Raw genomic sequence first — 26,236 nt, 5'->3', positions numbered from 1 at the left:
TGGAACCGTTTCAAATGTAATTAGACTCCTTTTCTAGGATAATTCTGGAAGATCCCTTATCTGCTTGTTGTGTTAATAGTGTTTTAGTGAGATTATAAAGTCATACCTGAAAGTCGGATGGCTGCGGTGAACGCCAATGTCTCTGAGAGAAGCCAATGGAGGAGCCAAGATCACAGCTGCCTTTTTGAGCTGCAGGAGGAAGTCGCATAATCTGCTGAAGTCTCCGGTAAGAGTTGACTTTATATCACAATTTTCCCATCCAAAAACTTGCTGGTTTTATGTAGAGAAACATCTTCGCTTGACCGCTCTGTGTTAAAGCTTCACAACAAACAAAGAAACACAGGCTGTGTTTCGGTGCTAAAAGCAGCTGCAATCCACCGCATTTCCACCAACAACATTCTTCTTTATAGTCTCCTTTATTAATTGCCCACATATGCCGTCCTCTCAAAGGTTTCTCATAGTCATCATTGTTGACATTCCACTGGGGTGAATTTTTCCTTGCCCTTATGTGGGCTCTACCGAGGATGTCGTTGTGGTTTGTGCAGCCCTTTGAGACACTTGAGATTTAGGGCTATATAAATAAACATTGATTGATTGATTGATGATTGTTATAAAGCACACTGTTTATATTAATCATGCTTCGCTGATTCGAGTATTTGGTGAGCGCCGTTTTGTCCTACTAATATTGGCGGTCCTTGAACTCACCGCAGTTTGTTTACAAGTACAACTTTCTCAGACGTGTTTTATGCCACTTCTTTTTCTGTCTCATTTTGTCCACCAAACTTTTAACGTTGTGCATGAATGCACAAAGGTGAGTTTTGTTGATGTTATTGACTTGTGTGGAGTGCTTATCAGACATATTTGGTCCCTGCATGACTGCAAGCTAATCGATGCCAACATGCTATTTAGGCTAGCAGTATGTACATATTGCATCATTATGCCTCATTTGTAGCTATATTTGAGCTCATTTAGTGTCCTTTAAGTTCTCATAATTCAATTTATATCTCAGTTTTGTTGATGTTATTGACTTGTGTGGAGTGATTATCAGGCAAATTTGGTCACTGCATGACTGCAAGCTAATCGATGCTAACATGCTATTTAGGCTAGCAGTATGTACATATTGCATCATTGTGCCTCATTTGTAGCTATATTTGAGCTCATTTAGTGTCCTTTAAGTCCTCATAATTCAATTTATATCTCAGTTTTGTTGATGTTATTGACTTGTGTGGAGTGCTTATCAGACATAATTGGTCACTGCATGACTGCAAGCTAATCGATGCTAACATGCTATTTAGGCTAGCAGTATGTACATATTGCATCATTGTGCCTCATTTGTAGCTATATTTGAGCTCATTTAGTGTTCTTTGAGTTTCATAATTCAATTTATATCTCAGTTTTACTTTTATTGATGTTATTGACTTGTGTGGTGTGTTAATCAGACATATTTGGTCACTGCATGACTGCAAGCTAATCGATGCTAACATGCTATTTAGGCTAGCAGTATGTACATATTGCATCATTGTGCCTCATTTGTAGCTATATTTGAGCTCATTTAGTGTTCTTTGAGTTTCATAATTCAATTTATATCTCAGTTTTACTTTTATTGATGTTATTGACTTGTGTGGTGTGTTAATCAGACATATTTGGTCACTGCATGACTGCAAGCTAATCGATGCTAACATGCTATTTAGGCTAGCAGTATGTACATATTGCATCATTATGCCTCATTTGTAGCTATATTTGAGCTCATTTAGTGTCCTTTAAGTCCTCATAATTCAATTTATATCTCATGACACACTATCTGTATGTAATATGGCTTTTAATTTTTTGCGGCTTTTGTATTTTTGGTCCAATATGGCTCTTTCAACATTTTAGGTTGCCGACCCCTGACTTATACTAAGATAAGGTGGTTGTGTCTTTGACCAAACTGATATAGTGACATTATTTGTTGTAGGTAAATAGTAACAGCAGCACACAAGCCGCATTGCGGGACTGCTGAACAGCAGCAGTCATAAAAGTAAAATGTGTCACTGCTTGTGTTCATCGGGCCTGCGGGAATGAACAACTGTTTCTTCCGACGTTCTCGTGCATTAAAGAGGTGTGTTCTTCTTTTGTTGGCCTTGATTTAACATCAGGTCTGCCTCTGCGTGGACTAAATTAAAGCCCCCCGGGACATGCTGAGGATTGTAGTCATGACATTATAAGACAAAAGAGTAAACACATCGCTTATTTTACTCATTAGTTTTGCAGCCACACACACACACACACACACACACACACACACACACACACACCTATTCTTGTAGTTGTTACCTTCTTGAGTCCTGAGAAAAATGCCTACCTCTTCAGGACCACCCTTTCGAGATATATAAAGATTTGTATTTACAAACCCCGTTTCCATATGAGTTGGGAAATTGTGTTAGATGTAAATACAAACGGAATACAATGATTTGCAAATCATTTTCAACCCATATTCAGTTGAATATGCTACAAAGACAACATATTTGATGTTCAAACTGATGAAATTTTTTTCAAATAATCATCCATCCATCCATCTTCTTCCGCTTATCCGAGGTCGGGTCGCGGGGGCAGCAGCCTAAGCAGGGAAGCCCAGACTTCCCTCTCCCCAGCCACTTCGTCTAGCTCTTCCCGGGGGATCCCGAGGCGTTCCCAGGCCAGCCGGGAGACAGTCTTCCCAACGTGTCCTGGGTCTTCCCCGTGGCCTCCTACCGGTTGGACGTGCCCTAAACACCTCCCTCGGGAGGCGTTCGGGTGGCATCCTGACCAGATGCCCAAACCACCTCATCTGGCTCCTCTCGATGTGGAGGAGCAGCGGCTTTACTTTGAGTTCCTCCCGGATGGCAGAGCTTCTCACCCTATCTCTCACAAATAATCATTAACTTTAGAATTTGATGCCAGCAATACGTGACAAAGAAGTTGGGAAAAGTGGCAATAAATACTGATAAAGTTGAGGAATGCTCATCAAACACTTATAGGCGCAAAGTTCAAAAGCCAGCATCTGTGATGGTATGGGGGTGTATTAGTGGCCAAGGCATGAGTAACTTACACATCTGTGAAGGCACCATTAATGCTGAAATGTCCATACAGGTTTTGGAACAACATATGTTGTCATCCAAGCAACATTATCATGGACGTCCCTGCTTATTACAGCAAGACAAGTGTTACAACAGCGTGGCTTTGTAAAAAAAAAAGAGTGCGGGTAATTTCCTTGCCCGCCTGCAGTCCAGACCTGTCTCCCATCAAAAATGTGTGGCGCATTATGTAGCGTAAAATACGACAGCTATATGTTGAACGACTAAAGCTCCACATAAAACAAGAATGGGAAAGACTTCCACTTTCAAAACTTCAACAATTAGTTTCCTCAGTTCCTAAATGTTTATTGAGTGTTGTTAAAAGAAAAGGTGATGTAACACAGTGGTGAACATGCCCTTTCCCAACTACTTTGGCACGTGTTGCAGCCATGAAATTATAAGTTAATAATATTTGCAAAAAAAAAAATTAAGTTTATGAGTTTGAACATCAAATATCTTTTCTTTGTAGTGCATTCAATTGAATATGGGTTGAAAAGGATTTGCAAATCATTGTATTCCGTTTATATTTACATCTAACACAATTTCCCAACTCATATGGAAGCGGGGTTTGTACAACATTAATAATATATACATACTATGCCAATATAAAAAAGTTTGTTTTGAAAAATGCGTTGAAAAAATCTGAATTTTGGCAGTATTATAATAAAAGTTGTGATTTTATTCAACGCAAGTCAAAATTTTACAGAAAAACTGAACATTTGTGCAATATTACGATAAAAGTTGGAATTTTACTCAATATCAGTGGCAATTTTACAACAAAAAGCTTTACATTTTGGCAATTGTATGAAAAGAGTCGTGATTTTACTCAACAAAAGTCACAATTTTATAAGAAAACTTTAAGATTTTTGCAATATTATAAGAATAATTGGAATTGTACTTGGCAAAATGATGACAAAAGTCATCATTTTAATTCCAAAAATGTCACTATTGTACAAGAACAACAAAACCATTGACAATATTGTGGTAAAAGTCAGAATTTTATGCGACACGTCACCGTTTTGCATTAAAAATTAATAATTTTACATAAAAAAAGTATTTTTTTTACGAGAAAACATTGCAATAATACAGAAACAGAAATAATATGAGCAATTGGTCCCAATTTTATAAGAAAAAAAGTTGACACAGTGTGAGAAATAGACTGCTTTTAGTACATTTTTATTTTTTTGGTTTTTAATCTTCATTATTTACTTTAAGTAAATGATATACACGTGTGGAGAGGGGCGTGCGTGGTCCACGCGTTCCCTGGGGGCGGGGTGTGTACAGGGGCCGGCCATGAAGCAGCCAACAGGTGAGTGGATATCTCAGCTGGAACGAGTTATCTAATCACCTGTTCGTCTATTACAGTGGTTTTCAAATGGGGGTACGTGTACCCCTGGGGGTACTTGAAGGTATGCCAAGAGGTACGTGAGATTTTTTTTTTAATATTGTAAAAATAGCAACAATTCCAAAATACTTTATAAATATATTTATTAAATAATACTTCAACAAAATATGAATGTAAGTTCATAAACCGTGAAAAGAAATGCAACAATGCAATATTCAGTGTTGACAGCTGGATTTTTTGTGGACATGTTCCATAAATATTGATGTTAAAGATTTCTTTTTTTTTTTTTGGAAAAAATGGTTAGAATTAAATTCATGAATCCAAATGGATCTCTATTACAAGCCCCAAAGAGGGCACTTTAAGTTGATGATTACTTCTATGTGAAGAAATCTTTATTTATAATTGAATCAATTGTTTATTTTTCAACAAGTTTTTAGTATTTTTTTAAATTTTTTTTTCCAAATAGTTCAAGAAAAAACACTACAAATGAGCAATATTTTGCACTGTTATACAATTTAATAAATCAGAAACTGATGACATAGTGCTGTATTTTACTTCTTTATCTCTATTTTTTCAACCAAAAATGCTTTGCTCTGATTAGGGGGTACTTGAATTAAAAAAATGTTCACAGGGGGTACATCATTGAAAAATGGTTAAAGACCATGAGCAGAGGAGATGGTGAGCGAGAAAGAGAGTGACGGACGAACAAAACTGCTGAAAAGCACATGGGAAGAAGAACAAGACTGCTGAAAGGCTAAAAGACTTTAGAATAGAGAAAACAAATAATTGTTGTCACTCTGTCACCAAAGAGTTGATGTGCCTTGCTGGTCCTCCAAGAACCCAGACGTAGGAAGAACTTCTAAATAAATTTTGGCCATAGGGGGCGGATTTCAATTTCTTACAGACACTTGTTATTACATATGTTGACCAGAGGGGGAGCCCCTTTTAAAATCGACACACAGTCAATTTGAAAAATCCCTTCTTTTTGGGGCCACCATTTTGATATATTTCACCACCAGGGGTGCAAATGAGACATTCTCTATTAACTGCAATAGTTTTCCGTATTGGGACCAGGATTTATGTCCTAACTTGTTCACCGGTCCTCATATGTTGATGTCTCAAGAAGTGTAAATACAAGAACACACACACACACATACACACACACACACAAGGTGTGTCACAACATCAAGTTCTTCGTTGTCATGTTGGGACATGACGCTGTTTCATGGTTTATTTTCAGTCACAACATGCAAAACAAACAGCTTTATTTAGCAGTTTCTTTTTATTAGCGTTAAAGATGACTCTTATGAGTATCAGCGTGTCAGAGCAGTGATTTACATACTCTTACTTTTCTAGGACACACTATTCACATACACATTTTACATTAGAATAATAACTCACAGCACGCAAACAAACACAAATGTCACAAAAAGTATTCACAGTAGATTTCAAATAAACACGACTAATTGAGATGTTCAAAAAAAGATGGATTCTTGACACCTTCTCTTACTCTGACGTTGACTTCTGCGTTTTCTAATCATGATTTGCAATAAAAATGCTTCCATTCGGCTCCAATTAAGCTAAATGTACAGTACAGGCCAAAAGTTTGGACACTTCTTCTCATTCAATGCGTTTTTTGTTTTATTTTCATGACTATTTCCATTGTAGATTGTCACTGAAGGCATCACAACTATGAATGAACACATGTGGAGTTATGTATTTCACAAAGGTGAAATAACTAAAAGCATGTTTTATATTCTAGTTTCTTCAAAATAGCCACCCTTTTCTCTGATTACTGCTTGGCACATTTGCATTCTCTTGATGAGCTTGAAAACAAATTTCTGGGGACTACCTCTTGAAGCTATTCGAGAGAATGCCAAGAGTGTGCAAAAAATTAATCAGAGCAAAGGGTGGCTAATTTGAAAAAACTAGAATATAAAACATGTTTTCAGTTCTTTCACCTTTTTTTGTTACATACATAACTCCACGTGTCCATTCATAGATTTGATGCCTTCAGTGACAATCTTCAATGAAAATAGTCATGATAATAAAGAAAACGCATTGAATGAGAAGGTATGTCCAAACTTTTGGCCTGTTCTGTATGTACTGTAGGAAGGGGATTCATCTGGGCCCCATTCGTCCCAGTTTACCTGACACATAAAACGTGACAAATTAGTGCAGTATCCACTTTAGTGTTGAATATATTAAAATGTGTTTTGTGGCAATTCCAACTTTGGCCACAGTGTCAATTGCTATGTATAGTGGCACTTTCCATAATTTTCAGCAGCCTGCGTTGCAAAATAAGTCACCCCCACCTTCCTCTTATGCAAGATCCACCCAGGAATGGGGCCGTATTAATCCCTTTTGTCCTGTAAAAGCACAATCCAAATTAAGACCTAAATATAAGTGAACATTGTCTGATTGTATGACTATATACATGTACACTACTTCCATCCATCCATCCATCCATTTCCTACCGCTTATTCTGTTCGGGGGCGCTGGAGCCTATCCCAGCTACAATCGGGAAGAAGATGGTGTACACCCTGGGCAAGTCGCCACCTCATCGCAGACTACATACAATAAAATGGAACATTTCTGTTACAGATTTCTGTTTGTTCAGATTCTGGAAGAAAAGTTCTGACTAAAAAAAAAAAAAACAATTGAAAATGTAAAGCCTTTAATGACCTTATTCCAGACCTAGGGAAATTAAGCCCTGGGGTTGGGCTTTTCAATATGGGCTGCTGGACATTCCCAAATAATTATTGTAGATCTTTAAGATGCAAACTGTTGCTGCCATTATGACATACTTGCCAACCTTGAGACCTCCGATTTCAGGGGGTGGGGTCTTGGTTGGGGGGGGTGGTTAAGAGGGGAGGAGTATATTTATAGCTAGAAAATTGCAGATCGGATTTTAACCTATTTAAAACTTGACATCAAAAATATATATTTATTGTGAGAAATCATCAAGATGATCAGTGTTTCCACAAAGATAAATATAATTAATTATCAATAATAACATAGAGTTAAAGGTAAATTGAGCAAATCTGCTATATCTGGCAATTTATGTAAGTGCGTATCAAACTGGTAGCCCTTCGCATTAATCAGTACCCAAGAAGTAGCTCTTGGTTTCAAAAAGGTTGGTGACCCCTGCCGTAGATGTTACTGTCACATACGCATGTACAGTACATGGCAGTATTGTCCTGTTTAAGAGTGTCACAACATTGCTGTTTACGGCAGACGGACTGCTTTACGGTAGACGAAAACGTGACTGCTGTTGTTGTGTGTTGTTACCGCGCTGGGAGGACGTTAATGAGACTGCCTAACAATAAACCCACATAAGAAACCAAGAACTCGCCCCCGATCATTCTACAGTTATATAAAGTCATTGGGCAGGCTCTCTGTTTATATTGTGGGAAAGCGGACGTGAAAACAGGGTGCCAACTGGTCACTCAGGTCCGCATGGAGCTGGAGGGGGCGTGGCCTCCAGCTCCACCTGAATTTCGGGAGATTTTCGGGAGAAAATTTGTCCCGGGAGGTTTTCGGGAAAGAGGCGCTGAATTTCGGGAGTCTCCCAGAAAATATTGGAGGGTTGGCAAGTAGGCATCATGAAGTGCAGTGATGTTTTCAAATGACCGTAAGTCTTTAACTATGCAAATTAGTTCAATGTTTGGAATCTGCGCTTTTGCATCATTTACGAGTTACTGTGGTAATTAATCTAAGTCACAGCAGCTCAGACAAGACACCAAGCAGTGTGGGTGGGGAGCGTTTCCACACAGTGTCTCCAGAGCAGCCAGCCTGAAATGCGGGTGTCAGGGACAGACGCGGTGGGAGATTTTTAGTATTAGTTTAAAGTTCTAAAGCTTAGTGATGTATCAGATATAACAGATTGTAGGTGGTTTTTTTTACCGTTCATATTTCGCTGTGTTTGTTGCATTTGGCTTGATTGTAAAATATTTTCGATCGAGAGGGGGTGTGACGTTCATATTATGTTGTCAATATTCAGTGTTTTATCGTTCATAGTTAATATTGTAAATCCTAAATTCTTTATTTTCATTTACATTCTGGGTGTCTCATTCAGTAAAGCAATTTAAAAATTCCATTCCGTTTTTTTAAGGCGGTCTGTCATAACGTTTTTAGCATTATTATTGTGAGGTTTTGTATAAGTGTTCCTAAAAATAGATATATCGGCCCCCAGAGACATTTTTTTCTCTATATTTGGCCCCCTGAGTCAAAATAATTGCCCATCCCTGCCTTAGAAGAACTTTTACCTTAACTAATTTATTGTACAAGTGCAAAAAATAGTATATCACTCTTAGTAGTATTATATTAACATATTTATTACTATTAACAGAGTCCTGGTGGTGCCTCCTGGGTCATGCTAACGACAGAGGCCAAGCTGGGACAAGACTAGCAAGTCGACGGGGAATAAAACTCGAAAAAAGAAACGCTCCAAACGGACTTGGACCAAGACCTCTGGATGTGCACATATTCGAACAATGAATGTTGGGAGTTACAGTATGTGGAGACCGCATCTACCTGTTTGCTCACCTGACTTTCTGCTCATTTTTGTTGGAACATATCTGCTTCAACAATATCGGTGGCGGGCCCTGCATTTCCCACCTAGGCCTTCAGTGATGTCCGACTTCAATGATTACCTCTCAAAATACCATCATTGATGTCACCACATGACCATTGCTGGAGAAATACTATACAGGGACACATTTACGCACTACGGTACATTGACGCACATCAACAGTGTACAAAACGGGTTATTTTCTGGCACATAAAAAAATCAATAAACCTGCATTATGAATTAAAACATATCTTATGTAGTATTGTCATAATTAAAATGGCAAAAAACATATTAAAAGGGAAAAAATTAAGGAAAAAAATATTTGAACTCACATTTTGTAGCACCCATTCGACGCCGTGTAAGTCAGTGGTACCCCTCATAGTCGGTTGATTCGAGTGGAAATGGCGGGCATTTTCCCCCATTTCATCGCCGGAACAACTGAGCTAGCTTCCGGTGTTTGGCCGACATCTTCTCACAACATGTAGTTTCTCTTTAAATATCCTTCTTGAAAATGGCCTTGCAAATATATATCTGCTACCTAATCAACGTTTTTGTTCTCATTCTTTGTGGGTTAACACTTCCCGCTTCCTGCTAAATTGCAACTTGTGATTAGATACTCAGTTTGACAAGTGACTATCCAATCACAGCCTTGTTAACATCAGGCTACCTAGATAGGCTACTGCCAACAACTTGTGATCTGATTGGCTATAGCAACTGTCTATCAACTGTATGTGTCCCCTAACGCTGGGTTCCCCAACCTTTTTTCCAGCAGGGACCGGTTTAATGTATGCTTTATTTTCACGGACCTGCTCTCTACGTATGGCAGATAAAAACAGCAAAAAAAAGAGCATGAAAATGTTGCCTTTGGCTACAATCTGGCACATTAATATTTTATATTGTCCTATAACAAAGGAGTTGTAATATACCTCTATTAACAATTTTATTGGTGTGTTTACTGAGACAGGTGAAAGTTAAGTTGGAGAAATGCGTTTGTTGTAAATCAATTAATGTTTCTGTGCGGCCCAGTAGCAAATGCGTCACGGACCGGTGCCGGTCCCCGGACCAATGGTTGGGGACCACTGCTGATCTGCATAGTGCCGCCACGGCTCAAACCAGTGAGTATCCAATCACAGGACGCGTAAATGTCACTTTCAATCAACCAATGATCAATGTTTATTTATATAGTCCTAAATCACAAGTGTCTCAAAGAGCTGCACAGGCCACAACGACATCTGAAGATCAGCGCCCACATAAGGGTAAGGAAAAACTCACAACCCAGTGGAACGTCGATGAGAATGACTATGAAAAACTTTGGGGAGACCGGATGCAATGGACGTGGAGTGGGTCTGACATAATATGGTGAAAGTCCAGTCCATGTCAGGTTGAGTTTGTGACGAACCCCAAGATGCAGAGATGACGGCAGGCATTGAGCAGGAAAACATATTTTAATGTTCAAAAATTAAGGCAAAAAAACAAAACAGGAATTCGGAGACAGGAAACAGGATGCCAGGAACAGGAACTAGAAGACGAGGAACAAAAAAGACAGCAGGCTGCAAACAGCTACATGTTCAGGTACAAACGGTCGGAGCTACAAGTCGTAATGATAATAATCCAGCACTGACTGGAGGGGAAGGCAGCTTTAAATAGTGTCTGGCTGATTGACACCAGGTGTGGCCAGGTGCCAATCAGCCACAGCTGGGGAGACACAGCACTCAGGGAGACAAAATAAGAGCGCTGACAGGGAACAAGAGGAAAAACTAAAACATGGCCAAACTGTCAGGAACAAGCCTGACAGTCCATAGTCCATTTCAACGTGAGACCACAACTCTTGATCTGATTTGCTATCGCAATTATCCATCAACTGTATGTGCCCCTTCACTTACAGTTGCATAGACGTAAAAAACTCTAACCTAAAAACAACAGCACTGGAAGGAGCTTAATATGACATGAAGAGAATATGATTAATTTTAGATATTTAGGGAAAGTACATTTTAAAAACACCTTTATCTTTAATTATGATCATGACTTCTGGTTATGTTAGGTCAGCAGAGAAGGCCTCGCTGGTCCTGACGGCACATCACTGAACAACAGGCAGCAGTGAGGAGGAGCATGCTGCAGAGGCCGCAGGTAACAGCTGCATTGTTACACGTTTACTACACACACACACACACACACACACACACACACACACACTTGGAAACCAAATGCAAAGTAATAACTTCAGTGACATGCCCTCATGATGAGACTAGCAGCTATTTGAAGCATTGTTCTGATAAGCCGTGTGTGTGTGTGTGTGTGTGTGTGTGTGTGTGTGTGTGTTGGCATTCAGCAGCGTGGGAAAAAGAACAAATGGTTGCCGAGTGTCAAACATAGCGTTGCCAAAGGCACAATTATCAGTAAGAAATGCTTGTCATGCATCAGTTGTGTCATCAACACATCCTGTTTTGTTATCGAAATATCTTTCTCAACATTTGATATTACTCAACAAACCCATTCCATAAAGTCCATCCATCCATCCATCCATTTTCTACCGCTTGTCCCAAGTCAAATATATATATTTCCAAGTGGACTATATTGGATGTATTGGTGACATCAAATAAAGTTCCTTTCCAATCAGGCAGACTTCTTCCTCCGTCCTGCATGTTCCACTCACTTCCTGCAAGAATGGCAGCAATGCAGGTCTGCTGTCTGTCCGCCTGTCATACAATGAAGTGTCTGCAAAGCCTCAGAGAAGCTCATGTGATCAACGTGGACTATTTTCATATTATTGAAGGTAATCCTCGATGGAAGCGAGGCCATGGGAAGGATTTGACGCTTGACAACTTTAGGCCTCGTGCCTAACCTACGGCTACGAGACAAGACGTATCATGGCCACATAAAAAGGTATTATTAACTCATATACAGCGGGGCTAAAGTATTTAGTCAGCCACCGATTGTGCAAGTTCTCCCACTTAAAATGATGACAGAGGTCTGTAATTTTCATCATAGGTACACTTCAACTGTGAGAGACAGAATGTGAAAAGAAAATCCAGGAATTCACATTGTAGGAATTTTAAATAATTTATTTGCAAAATATGGTGGAAAATAAGTATTTGGTCAACCATTCAAAGCTCTCACTGATGGAAGGAGGTTTTGGCTCAAAATCTCACGATACATGGCCCCATTCATTCTTTTCCTTAACACGGATCAATCGTCCTGTCCCCTTAGCAGAAAAGCAGCCCCAAAGCATGATGTTTCCACCCCCATGCTTCACAGTAGGTGTGGTGTTCTTGGGATGCAACTCAGTATTCTTCTTCCTCCAAACACGACGAGTTGAGTTTATACCAAAATGGATACATGGATGATACAGCAGAGGATTAGGAGAATGTCATGTGGTCAGATGAAACCAAAATAGAAATTTTTGGTATGAACTCAACTCGTCGTGTTTGGAGGAAGAAGAATACTGAGTTGCATCCCAAGAACACCATACCTACTGTGAAGCATGGGGGTGGAAACATCATGCTTTGGGGCTGTTTTTCTGCTAAGGGGACAAGACGATTGATCCGTGTTAAGGAAAGAATGATTGGGGCCATGTATCGCGAGATTTTGAGCCAAAACCTCCTTCCATCAGTGAGAGCTTTGAATGGTTGACCAAATACTTATTTTCCACCATATTTTACGAATAAATTATTTAAAATTCCTACAATGTGAATTCCTGGATTTTCTTTTCACATTCAGTCTCTCACAGTTGAAGTGTACCTATGATGAAAATTACAGACCTCTGTCATCATTTTAAGTGGGAGAACTTGCACAATCTGTGGCTGACTAAATACTTTTTTGCCCCACTGTATTTGTCAAGGGAGTGTACACTTTTTGTGCAAAAAATGTTTTAGTTTTTTTTATCAATATTGCCTTTGAGGAGGTTCAACTTAGCAGAGGTTCAACAATCCTATATTTTCTGGAAGGCAATGAAGTCAAAATGTAATGACAAAAATGTCTGAACATTATGATATTATCTATTTATCTATTTTTTTTTTTTATTAAAGATGTAATACTGCAAGAAAATTCAATATTTTCACGTGGATAAAGCTGTGCTACCCCAAGATGCAGACACAGTAAATACTAAAATATAGTGCAGCAGGGGAGTGCACACAAAGCAATGCAGGTACAACGCATAATAAATAAAGCAAGAATACACAAGCAGTGATCCAGCCTTGACAAAGACATGAGACTGGCTTATACATTAGTGATCAGAAGCAGGTGAGTTTTCTGATCACTAATCCGAGACAGGTGAGTGGAAGGCCAAACTGAAGCAGTGATAAAGTCACTGAAGAATAACACACAGAGGAAGTAGAAAATAAATGAAGAGCACAAAACAGGAAATGAACACAGAACATAGGAAAACCAATATACAAAGTCTGACCCGGTTGACAGGTCATGACAGTACACACCCCCCCCCCCCCCCCCCCCCCCATGCGTTATATAGCGGAGTCAATTAAAAAAACGGCAAACATGGCTCTAAGCTCCTGGGAGGTAGCAGCTACACAACAGCTAAGTGCGTGATAGCACACAAGCTAGACATACAATATAAGTGTTCTTAATGGAACAATTCAGTGTAAAACACGACATTTGTCAATATAAACAAGTTTCAAATAATTATAGTAGCATATTACTTCTAGATACAAAGTCTCCAAGGCAGACGTGTATTAGAAAGCATTCAGTAACAAACGTGTCTGCATCACGGGCCTGACTTAATAAATGATTGTGACCACTCGGTGTTGCAAATAAAAATACTACTCTACTTTAACTTAAAGACCGCTTAAGTCCTTCCAGATGGTTAGTGATAAATAGTTAGTTGACTTATTCTCAGTTTGACTAATTCCACTTGATCAAACCTTTTCTAACATTCCACTCTACAAAATGATAAACGTTTGTGGGATTTGTGCTGATATCGTCTTGGATTAATAACTGTAATGGCCAGCTCCCCAAGGCTCCATTATTGCTATTGTTTTGGGAGAATAAAACGCCCCAATTACAATACATAGTTTTGTAAAAATAACGTAATATCACAACAAAAATATACAGTATTACAAAAAACATTTTATCATTTCAAAACTTCATTATTATTATAAACACCTCCACAATTTTTTAAAATTCTGTTTTTTTAAATATTTTTTTTTAATTAAATTTTCGGACACAACAAGACAAAATTACTCTTCATTTACACAATTCAAAGAAAAAAAATATTTATTTATATATGTACATTATATATATATATATATATATATATATATATATATATATATATATATATATATATATATATATATATATATACATGTGTGTGTGTATATATATATATATATATATATGTATATATATATATATATATATATATATATATCCTTGAATTCAATATTGTTATTTGTATAATGACATTTTAAACAAACATAGGTTAGAGAATATTTAAAAAAATAATCATGTTTGTCCAAAAAGAAGCAGGAACATCACTCGAATAATAATCTGATTGTTGATCAATATAATACACAATCACCTGATATATAGCAATATTTTAATAAGTTGTCATAATACATTAAAATTAAATTGAGTAAAACTATAAATAGAAAAAAGTCTGAATTTTGTGACAGAAAACTTTTCTTAACAAAAGGATTGAAATATTTTGAGAATAAAGTTAAAATTAAAAACAATTAATTCTGTTTAAATTGCATCACTATGACTGCCGTGATGAATCTGTAATCTGACTAAAATAACATACTTATTTTACTATCAAAACACTGCAAACTTTATTCAGTTATTACAAATTGCTAATCCAATCCACTTTATTTATATAGCACATTTAAACAATAACGTTTCCAAAGTGCTGCACAGCCATGTTAAAAACAATTGTAAAAAAAATAAATAATAAAAAAAAAAAAAATAAATAAATAAAATAAAATAAAATTTAAAAAAGTATATATATATATTATGCTCCACCAATGACTGAATAAAAACAAAAAGTAAATAAATATAAAACCAATAAAAACAATATAAAAACAAATATGATTAAAAACTATTTTAAAGGTAAAATCAATTAAAACAGTAAAATAGAAATCAAAGTGTATAAAAAACACAGAGGACAACACAACTCACGTAGTGTTAAAAGCCAAAGAATAAAAGTGGGTCTTAAGACGAGACTTAAAACACTCCACTGTGGAAGCAGTTTGAACATGGAGGGGCAGAGTGTTCCAGAGCTTAGGGCCGACCACAGAGAAGGTCCTGTCTCCCCTGGTCTTAAGTCTGGTCTTGGGCACCACGAGCTGGAACTGGCTCTCGGACCTCAGAGTGCGCGCAGGAATGTAAATTTGGATAAGGTCCGAGATATATTGAGGTGCCAGTCCATGTAAAGATTTAAAAACAAACAGCAATGTTTTAAAATCAATTCTAAAATGAACAGGGAGCCAGTGCAAATTCTGAAGAATTGGGGTTATATGCTGGCGTTTCCTGGTCCCTGTAAAAAGTCGTGCTGCCGTGTTCTGGACTAACTGCAACCGGGAGAGAGCTTTTTGGCTAATGCCAGCATAAAGTGCATTGCAGTAGTCCAGGAAACTTGAAATAAAAGCATGCACGACTTGTTCAAAAAGGTTAAAAGATAAAAACGGTTTAACCTTTACTAAAAGACGAAGGTGATAAAAACACGATTTTAAAACGCCATTGACTTGTTTGTCTAGTTTAAAATCGCTGTCTATAGTGTATCTAATGTATCTTTTGTGGTCAGTGTGTACAACTTCTCGCAGGCTAAAATCACATTTATTGATTGAATATTGAAAATTGGATGTCCATTAATGTTCTGCAAATTATTTTTGAAGTTATTAAGTTATTTAACAATAATGAAATTATTAATCTTTGAAGTCCGTAGACATTTTGTCACAGCATCGAGCACAAACCCTTCAATATTTCTGCAAAGAGCATTTTTTGAAACATTTCCACACATCATACAGTTGATGTCAGCCAATGAGGAATCACTCCTGCTCTAATTAATATTCTCCCTATTAACGTCCCTGCAGGGCGTGCACACAATTGGCTTGTTGTTGTTGTGTAGTTGGCTGGTAAACAACCATCCTGCATACCAATAAGTTCTTTGCCTCCCAACTTGTTAGACTATCTTTGGGATGTCCGATATCAGAAAAAAAAACTATTTAAGCGACATGCCTCTTGTCTAGTTCATTCTTCACAAATCGTGCAGGCGGTGGCTTCCTGTGCGAGTGCAACTTCAAAATAAAAGCAAGGCAGTGATCCAGCATGTGTGTTGAGGTGATCATGACCTTGTGAGGACTAACACCATGTCAGCGACATAAAGCAGCGTTTATTCCCTCACTGCAGAGCCACAAAGGAGTCCACACATCAGGAGCTCTCTGCTACCGACATCACCTTCCGAGCTGAGTGTGTGATTGCAGCTGCTTGATGAAGAGACTTCTGTTGGAGGAGGAGACGATTGGAAGGTTAATTGAACACGTTTTTTGGTCTTTGTCAAACGTCTGTGGAGACCAACTTTCTTCCAACATACACACTCTTCAAGTAGTTTTTATACTACTGCTTTCACAAGGGCTGTCAAAATTAACGCCTTAGAGGCCTACTGAAATGAGATTTTCTTATTTAAACGGGGATAGCAGGTCCATTCTATGTGTCATACTTGATCATTTCGCGATATTGCCATATTTTTGCTGAAAGGATTTAGTAGAGAATATCCACGATAAAGTTCACAACGTTCGGTGCTAAGAGAAAAGCCCTGCCTCTACCTAAAGTTGCAGACAATGACATCATATGTTGATGGTTCCTCACATATTCACATTGTTTTTAATGGGAGCCTCCAACAAAAAGTGCTATTCGGACCACGAAAACGACAATTTCCCCATTATTTTGAGCGAGGATGAAGGATTCGTGTTTGAGGATATTGACAGCGACGGACTAGAAAAAAGTTTTAAAAAAAAAGATGCCATTGCATTGGGACAGATTCCGATGTTTTTAGACACATTTACTAGGATAATTATGAGAAATCCCTTATCTTTCTATTGTGTTGCTAGTGTTTTAGTGAGTTTAATAGTACCTGATAGTCGGAAGGGTGTTTCCATGGGTGTCTTGACTCCAATGTCTCAGGGGAGTCGACGGCAGCTATCGACGGCACAAGCTCGGCTTTTCTCCGGTAAGAAGCAAATTTTTAACCACAATTTTCTCACCGAAACCTGCTGGTTGACATTCCGTCGTGATTCATGTGCGCTTGACCGCACTCTGATCCATAGTAAAGTTTCACCTCCAGGAATTTTAAACAAGGAATCACAGTGTGTTTGTGTGGCTAAAGGCTAAAGCTTCCCAACTCCATCTTTCTACTTTGACTACTCCAATATTAATTGAACAAATTGCAATAGATTCAGCAACACAAGTGTCCAAAATACTGTGTAATTATGTGGTTAAAGCAGACAACTTTTAGCTGTGTGTGTGTGTGCAGCGCTCATACTTCCTAGAGTTGAGTTTATACCAAAAATTTCTATTTTGGTTTCATCTCCGCTGTATCATCCATGTATCCATTTTGGTATAAAATCAACGCGTCGTGTTTGGAGGAAGAAGAATACTGAGTTGCATCCCAAGAACACCAAACCTACTGTGAAGCATAGGGGTGGAAACATCATGCTTTTGGGGATGTTTTTCTACTAAGTGAATGGGGCCATGTATCGTGAGATTTTGAGCCAAAACCTCCTTCCATCAGTGAGAGCTTTGAATGTTTGATCAAATACTTATTTTCCACCATAACTTTTTAAAATACATTTCTTTAAAATTCCTACAATATGAATTCCTGGATTTTTTTTTTCACATTCTGTGTCTCACAGTTGAAGTGTACCTATGATGAAAATTACAGACCTCTGTCATCATTTTAAGTGGGAGAACTTGCACAATCGGAGGCTGACTAAATACTTTTTTACCCACGAGAGGCCGTGAGACTTCCAAAACTGATTCCCATCCACTTTCTACCGCTTGTCCCTTACAGGGTCGCGGGGGGTTCTGGAGCCTATCTCTTTAGTTAATCATTTGCACACTATTGACGAATGATGCACCGGAAATTTACCGTAAAAAGACGTACTTTAATCACCGAGCAGTGTTCCCAAAACCGATGTGATAACGTAAGCTCCACTCGAGATGTACCCGCGGACAGGGATCTTCACAATTTAAAGACGACATTCGCAGCTTTTAATGACAGAAAGGATGCCACCAACGGAGTCTCGAAACACGAGTACAGTCTGCAATAACACCAGAAACAGATGCTAGATTTATAGCCCATTGTTTTTATTATAGAAAAGTGACAAAGGATTGGAGAAATCTTTTTAAAAAAATAAAAGAAAAAACATCTTAGAAATATACATTGTACAATAATCAGCAACAATCAAATAAGCAAAAAAAAGTATATCTTTAAGATTTATTTTGAATGTATATTTACATTGTTTTGCCTTTTTAAATATATGCGTCATTGCAAATCATGTGATAACGTCATATTGACCACACCCCTAGCCACGCCCCCACCGCCACAGGTATTTTTGGCAAATTTAGGGGAAACCGACATTAACAAAATTAAAATGTCTTACATTACGGTCACGCTTTGTCAGAGATGTTTTGTCATGTTATTCTGTGAAAACTGACCAACGTGCCAGACTAGTCAACTGGATTAAATTAATGGATGCCCACTAACTTTTTGCATTTTAACACTAAGAAAATGCCGATTATCGGTCCGCCTAGACACAGGCACCTATTTAATTAAACCACCTTAACATTTGACAACAAATCCGGGTAAAGAAACTCGGTATTATCTTCGACCAAACGCTCTCACTTGAGTCACACATTAAGAATGTTACTAAAACAGCCTCCTTTCATCGCCATAATATCGCTAAAATGTGTTCCATTTTGTCCACTAACGACGCTGAGATCTTTATTCATGCGTTTGTTACGCCTCGTCTCGATTACTGTAATGCCCTCCTGGTATGAGTTAGAGATGCTACCTCAGTAGAAGCATTTAAGTCTCACCTTAAAACTCATATCATTACTCATATTACCATGAATTGATTAACGTAGACCCCGACTTAAACAAGTTGAAAAACTTATTGGGGTGTTACTATTTAGTGGTCAATTGTACGGAATATGTACTGTACTGTGCAATCTACTAATACAAGTTTCAAACTCTCTAGCAGCCTTTAAATAGGCCCCTTTTAGACCAGTTGATCTGCCATCTCTTCTGCTCTGCCCCTGCATGGAGAGGTTATCAGGATCAGTTTCCACGGAAGAAGCACGTTGTTCAAAGTCGGTACCCAGGATGGACCATTCCTCTTTGCATTAGTTGGTGACATGTCTACAAGATGATCCCCTGCTGGCCTCACTATGAACTGTACTCTCATCCATTGCAGCCGTCCCCCACATTTGCAGCCCCTTCCAAGTTTTCTTGTTCCCATTGGGGTGACTTTTTTTCTTTCTTGCCCTGGTGTGGGATCTAAACTGATGAGGACATTGTGGCTTGTGCAACCCTTTGAGAGATGTATCCTCCTTCACAGATCTCGAGCTGTCCCATCATGCATCACAAAGGTCTCTCAGTGGACTGGACAAACTCCCTCTCGATCTGCAGGACAACATTCCTGAAATTCTGGTGCGCTTGCATGATGCTTGGCAGAGCTGCAAATTCTTCCCACCTCAAGTCGCCTTGGCTGTTAGTGAGGAAGCACATGAACCTATTTTTTTAAAATAGTCCACAAGGGAATATTTGCCAATGTGATTGACTGGTGACCAGTCCAAACGGGTGTATGATTCCACTCAGTCTAGGACTGAAAAGCTAGTGGTTGTGTACATGTTGCCAACTGAATCAACCCATTTTTAAATGTAATTCTGCATCTAACTGTGGAAGGGTTACTGTTCCAGTTGCATAAAAGAAAAGCCTGAAGGAGATTGGTCTGGAAGAACAGACATTGAGCATGAAGGACCTGGAGGAGATTGGTCTGGAAGAAAAGACACTGAGCATGAAGGGAAAATAATCAGATAAATTTGCAGGTGTCACGTCACATAAAAAACCAAAAAACAAAACCATTACAGTTTGTGTGATTGATAATACAAATTTTCAGAGCAACAGGTATTATTTTGTCCACGATAGTAGTAACTATTTAATATCATCCTTACACCATCTTTCCACTTTAATAAGAATATTCACACACATTTTAATGGTGCACAACTTTAATAGAATATTTGAAATCTGTACAAATTGAAAATAATTACCCAAGTTAATTGTGAATAAACCGGTAAGGCCATTTGTAGCACAGGACGCCATGTGGTACGTTACAGGATCCCACGCCCGGCTCAAATCCTTGCAACCAGATACTAAAGACCATGAGTAAAGCGGGTCGGGTTAGTTTACTACTTAGCTGACCTAATGTTGGCAGTACGACCAAACGCAAAATCTAAAAATGGTGGTACAAAATGCATTGGCAATGTGTTTTCAATTAAACACACAATAACAAACATGTTTGAACGTGTGAGCAGTATTGGCAAACAATCAATTTGGCTTTGTCGAGATCCAAACAAGCTGCCTGCTGTCACCATTCATATAAGTGACATCACAGCTAAAGGGTCATAGTTCGGACAGTTCGTGAACATCCTCATCAATGCGGCGAAATATTCAACATAACCAGGAAAATCAGGACGTTGGAGGACGCTGAAAAAGCTTCCGTGTGACATTTTTGTCCATTCAAGTGCTCGTATATAAATGCTTGTTTAAGCGCCATTAAAAGTGTTGAAGAGCATCCCTTAACGGTTCAAACCAGAACGGAACAGTTCCCTCCCCCCCGAGAGGCCGTGAGACTTCCAAAACTGCATCGCATATCACACCAGCATAAATACATGACCAGCATGGCATGAGAATGACAACAAGTGTAAATTAAAGTGATAAACTATAACTCCCATCAGTCACTTTCCTGGTCGAGTCAATTCTTGTGTTGATGAGAAAAAACCCTGAGTAACAGATTTGTTTCCATGGCAACTAAAGTTTGGATTTTGTTATTCCTATGACGTGCTGAGGTTCCTGGCAGTAATGCACCAACTCCACCTTACCAAAGACAGCAAACTGTGTGGCCTGGTCACCTCTACTTGGAGGTTCAAGGAGGGGCAACAAGGGGGATCACAGAAAAAACTAAAGTCATGCACGTAATAAAAAAAACGCAGTTTGGGGTGCATCCTATTGCGTTCAAATGAGTTCGTAGAAGAAAGGACTGACTGGACAGCAGGTTTTCCATGTCCACTGGTCGTCGCGGCTACTGCTGCTTGCATTCGGCAGGGTGGGGCTGTCCTTTCTGCGTGCGAGAAGGTAGACACAAAGACAAAAAAAGTCAGACATGGAGGGAAAACCAACCAACAGCGAGAAGCGGCGAACAGGAAATGCGGCTCGGTTTGGTGCAGCGCAGGGGGAGAGGGACGAAACGTTAGCACGAGTCATGGAGGGGAAACCCAGGATGTGAGTTTGAGGACCGCCAAAACACCCGACTCCAAAAAGAAGCCCAGTGCAAGGCAAAGAAAGAGCAAGAGTGAGGGGGAAGAATAATACAGGGGGTACAGAATGGATTATGAGGGTATCCCTTAGTTCTCCCTTACCTAGAAATGCATGGGGTGAGAATGATTGATTACGCCTGTAAGTGGGAGGAAAGACAATGTCATGCACGTGTTTGACAAGTCACACCATCATTCATGTTTCTTTTACAAAAAGACAAAGATACATAATTATGGAGGCAATTCACAAGAACACTTTGGCAATGGAAGGACAAACCCGCCACTACCACGAGATGATTGGAATCAGTTCATCTCATTTGCATAAGAGATAGAAAAGGCATTAAGCATAAACCGAGCAGGCATAAGATAGCCGGAGCATTAAACTAAGAAATCTGATTGGCAAGTTAATGGCTTTTTATTTATTTTATGTTTCCCACTGGCTTCACGGTGGCAGAGGGGTTAGTGCGTCTACCTCACAATACGAAGGTCCTGCAGTCCTGGGTTCAATCCCAGGCTCGGGCTCTTTCTGTGTGGAGTTTGTATGTTCTCCCCGTGAATGCGTGGGTTGATTGGCAACACTAAATTGGCCTTAGTGTGTGAATGTTGTCTGTGTTGGCCCTGCGATGAGATAGCGACTTGTCCAGAATGTACCCCGCCTTCCGCCCGATGGTAGCTGAGATAGCCGCCAGCGCCCCCTGCGACCCCAAAAGGGAATAATCGGTAGAAAATGGATGGATGGATGTTTCCCACTTAACAGTAGTGTGGTGGCGACTTGCTATTATGGTCTATTTGCAAAACATTTGCAAAAAAAGAAAAGCACAACAAAATGTCTTGGTTCTGTCGCATTTTATGTTTTTTGTGAGCTGTGCTGTCAGTCCATAAAAATGTTGAGACCATTTGTCCCTATTGCTCAGCAATATGCTTTAAAGCGCATTTTGTAAGGATGTTTTCATCAGGTTTTGCTGACAAGTCCCATCTTACATGAATGAAATACACCAATACCATTATGGTGAGTGCTATTGCTGTGTTTATATCAGCAAACTATTGTAAGTAGTTCATTATTTTAATATTTATTTTAAACATAAAATGTATTTGTTGATAAAAAAGTCAATACACAACAACAAAAGCAAAAACTACCATCTACTATCCATTTTAGTTTTTTTCCCCCTCAACGTCCTTCTGAATGATCAGATTTTGTAAATAATAACATTTAGCAGTGCACGGTCAAAACTGTGTATGGTGGGGATGGTGTGCTGCTGACCTCAACTCAGAATGTTGTGGATCGGTGGAGGAAATACATAAAAGACCTCCTCAATCCCACCTACACGTCTTCCTAAGAAGAAGTAGTTCCTGGGTAATCTGTGGTGGTCGATAGTCGACCCTTGGATAAAGGAGGAGCAGTTTGGTTTTCGTCTTGGTTGTGGAACTGTGGACCAACGGTTACTTTTGGCAAGGTACTTGAAGGTAAATGGGAGTTTGCCTAACCAGTCTACATGTGCTTTGTGGACTTTGATAAGGCATTCGACCGTGACCCTCGGGTAGTCCTGTGGAAAATGCTTAGAGTATGGGGTATCCCACTGTCCGCTCCCTACATGATCCATGTTAGAGCTTGGTCCGCATTGACAGCAGTAAGTTAGATCAGTTAACCAGAGAGTGTTGGACTCCGCCAGGGCTGCCCTTTGTCACCAATTATGTTTTCAACTTTTATGAATAGAATTGGTGGCTGCAGGATTAAGTTTCTGCTTTTTGCAGATGATGTGGTCCTGATGGCTTCGTCTGGCCAGGATCTTCAGGTCTCATGGGATCGGTTCGCAGCCAAATTTTTATCGACTGGGATGAAAATCAGCACCTCCAAGTCCATGTCCAAGGTTCTCACCCGGAAAAAGGTGGAGTGCTTAGGAAAGAGTGGATCATGAGATTGACAAGCAGATCTGTGCGGTGTCTGCAGTGATGCAGACCCTGTACAGATCAGTTACAGTAAAGCAGCTTAGTGGGAAGGCAAAGCTCTCAATTTACTGGTCGATCTTCATTCCAATCCTAATGACTGAACAAGATCACGAGTATAGGCAGTTTTCTCCGTGGGTTGGCAGGGCTCTCCCTTAGAGGTAGGGTAAGAAGCTCATCATTTGGGAGGAGCTCAAAGTAAAGCCACTGCTCCTCCATATCAAGAGGAGCCAGATGAGGTGGTTTGGGCATCTGGTCAAGATGCCCCCCGGACGGGAAAAAATGTCTGCCGGCTTGCCTGGGAACACCTCGAGATCCCCCAGAAGGAGCTGGACGAAGTAGCTTTGGAAAGGGAAGTCTGGGGTTCTCTACTGCTCTCCGACATCAAATGAGCGGAAAAAGATGGATGTAAGGAACAAAATGTTTGAGAAAATAAAAATATGAAAAAAATAGACCTAATCATTCCAGTATTGATCATAAACTGATACCAATTGGCACCACCAATTTTTTGATCAATCTGCCCTTTTACATGTGTACCGACCAACAATGTTGACCACCGGTTGTTAGAATACGAGCCAAGAGAGAGGATAATAGATTTGTTAATTTCCTGTTAATAACTTTCTGTTGTAACACACTTCAACCTACACTTCTGAGCACTTATTTCTTGGTGTTCCAAACTAACATAGCAGCCAACTTTTTATTAAAATGCCTGCTCCTGCTTTCGCTCAGTGGGTAACACGTTTATAATACTTGATGACATTTGATACTTAAGAATTCTAATTTAGTTTATTTACAAAGCAAGTACTCAGATTGTACACATCCGAAATCCGGGGGAAAATACATACTGGGTTGACAAATGATTTCTTTAAATTAAATTAATCATAATTTGTACATTGGTTAAATCACAGGTGACTCGCTTGCATAATTAAAGTGTGATCATATTATGATTTCTACATTTAAAATCCTTCCTTGTGGTCTACATAACATGTATTGGTAGTTATTTGGTCAGAATTCTGCACAATACATTTTACAGACCATCTGCAACCTGCTTTCTAACCGTCTCGTCAGGATGCACCGTTTTTTTTAGGCTCTTATTTATGACCCTCCACTTCAACTGCGTCTTCTTCCCGACATCCATGTTGTAGTTTATAACATTTCCATGTAGAGTCTACACATTAGAACTTTATGCTACTTTGTATCAGAAATGGTAACAGCGGAGGACGCATGTGCATGTACGAGCAAGTCTGCCCCACAGCAAGAGGACAGAGAAAAAAAGAGCTTATTGACTAAAATGGTGGACTCGCGCAAAGCACTTTTGAGTAAATCTCTACTATATGGATCATTCACTGACCAAATGTCATACCCAATCTAACTTGTATAACACAGTGTGTTATTCAAGTTAGATTGGGTATGACATTTGTATTGTATTGGAAGACTTCTCTTTTTAGTAAAGCTTTTAGTTAATGCACCATTTATCATTTTTAATCCACTGTGTATCCTTTTGATATTAACCTGTTTTAAATTGAATTGATGTACTTCACCTATGTTTTGTACAGCACGTTGTGATTTTATCTGTGAAAAGCGCTTTATAAATAATATTTACTTACTTATTATTGTCTCAACAACCATTATATAAATGCCAGTGTCGCTTTGAAACAGGTACGTTCAACAAAGGTAAATCCCGTATGGCTGATGAAGCTGTAACATTTAATGTTTTTTCAGCCAAGAAAGTATAGTGTATCTACTCAAAAAAAGTAGATAATAAAATATTTTAAGTATATTAAGTATAGTGTATGTGTAAAAGTATTTTTTGACCAGATTCAACAATCATGCGATAATGATAACTGAATTTGTCACAATAACTACTTGCCCATTTTATTTAAAGGTGCTATTTGCAACTTTTTCACACAACATTTTCAAAGCAAACACTACCGGCGAGATTATGTTACCATTAGTGCAGAACACATTTGTCTATATTTTTAACAATTACAAAGTTTATGTAATAAAATATTATGGTGTTAACAGCAGTCACTCACCCGGTCTGGTCACCACGCATGCGCAGGGACCGAGTCCATGTACAAAAGCAGCCCAAGAGAAGCAAACAATTTTAGTGAAGTCTTGTTATGATAGAAAATACATTAAATGACAGCGATCCAAATTTTGCTATCATTAGCAAACACCTAAAGCTAATGCATGTGTTTTGTAATGATGTAAATACGTACAATAAGCAGTGAGAGGGTGAGATATACTGTGTAAAATACATTGGAAAGTTGGCGCCCTTTAGCCATCTGCATAAAAAAGGTTGCAAACTGCCCCTTTAATTTTTTGATCGGCATTTTTGAGGGTCACCATACCCCTCCCTAACAGAAACAGAACTTATATTGCTTTTAGTGGGGATTTTTATAATGTAGAACATTTTTCTGACAAGTATATTTTATTTTTATTATTTGTTATATTTAACTTTGATATGCAGGGATTGGAATGAAGATTTACAAAATCCGCTGAAAAAGTTTTAATCCTAAATCACCACTTTGCGGAAGGCCGCACTACGGCCGCACCAGATTGCACTCAATGCACTCGCCTGCTAGGGTGGTCTGGAGCATGCCCTCCCCGAAAAATTTTGAAATGTATGTTAGCTTAGGATGCATTTCCTGCTATTTTGAGTCAAAATCTAACAATATTCTCCTGACCAGAATTTCACATTTATTAGCAAATATTTTCATAAAAATGTATCGTGAT

The 26,236-nt window shown here is 38.9% G+C and overlaps 1 protein-coding gene and 1 long non-coding RNA gene across 6 annotated transcripts in view; one reads left to right on the top strand and one right to left on the bottom strand.

Annotated features, from left to right (window-relative positions):
• On the top strand, positions 1–21,004 carry LOC133563568 (uncharacterized). Of its 2 annotated transcripts, XR_009809063.1 has the most exons (9): positions 2–811; positions 4,458–4,513; positions 10,040–10,125; positions 10,196–10,266; positions 11,052–11,137; positions 11,628–11,689; positions 11,784–11,893; positions 16,370–16,488; positions 19,579–21,004. It is a non-coding gene; the product is annotated as an uncharacterized LOC133563568 (long non-coding RNA). The 2 variants fall into 2 exon arrangements; XR_009809064.1 differs by lacking the exon at positions 11,628–11,689 and having other exon boundaries at positions 1–811.
• The window catches only part of nap1l4a (nucleosome assembly protein 1-like 4a), a 32,067-nt gene continuing 26,061 nt past the window's right edge, over positions 20,231–26,236 (bottom strand). For 2 of the 4 annotated variants that reach the window (XM_061917744.1, XM_061917745.1), the window contains 2 exons: positions 21,659–21,693; positions 20,231–21,360 (listed from right to left, as the gene is read on the bottom strand). In XM_061917744.1, coding sequence (XP_061773728.1) covers positions 21,688–21,693 — 6 coding nt within the window. In that variant the 3' untranslated portion in view covers positions 20,231–21,360; positions 21,659–21,687. The remainder of the gene's footprint in view (positions 21,361–21,658; positions 21,694–26,236) is intronic. The other 2 variants (XM_061917742.1, XM_061917743.1) reach the window with 1 other exon arrangement.

The sequence above is a fragment of the Nerophis ophidion genome, linkage group LG12 (assembly GCF_033978795.1).
Source record: "Nerophis ophidion isolate RoL-2023_Sa linkage group LG12, RoL_Noph_v1.0, whole genome shotgun sequence".
Taxonomy (NCBI): Eukaryota; Metazoa; Chordata; class Actinopteri; order Syngnathiformes; family Syngnathidae; genus Nerophis; species Nerophis ophidion.
The sequence above is the reverse complement of the archived record's forward strand: the minus strand, read 5'-3'. Positions and strand labels throughout refer to the sequence as shown.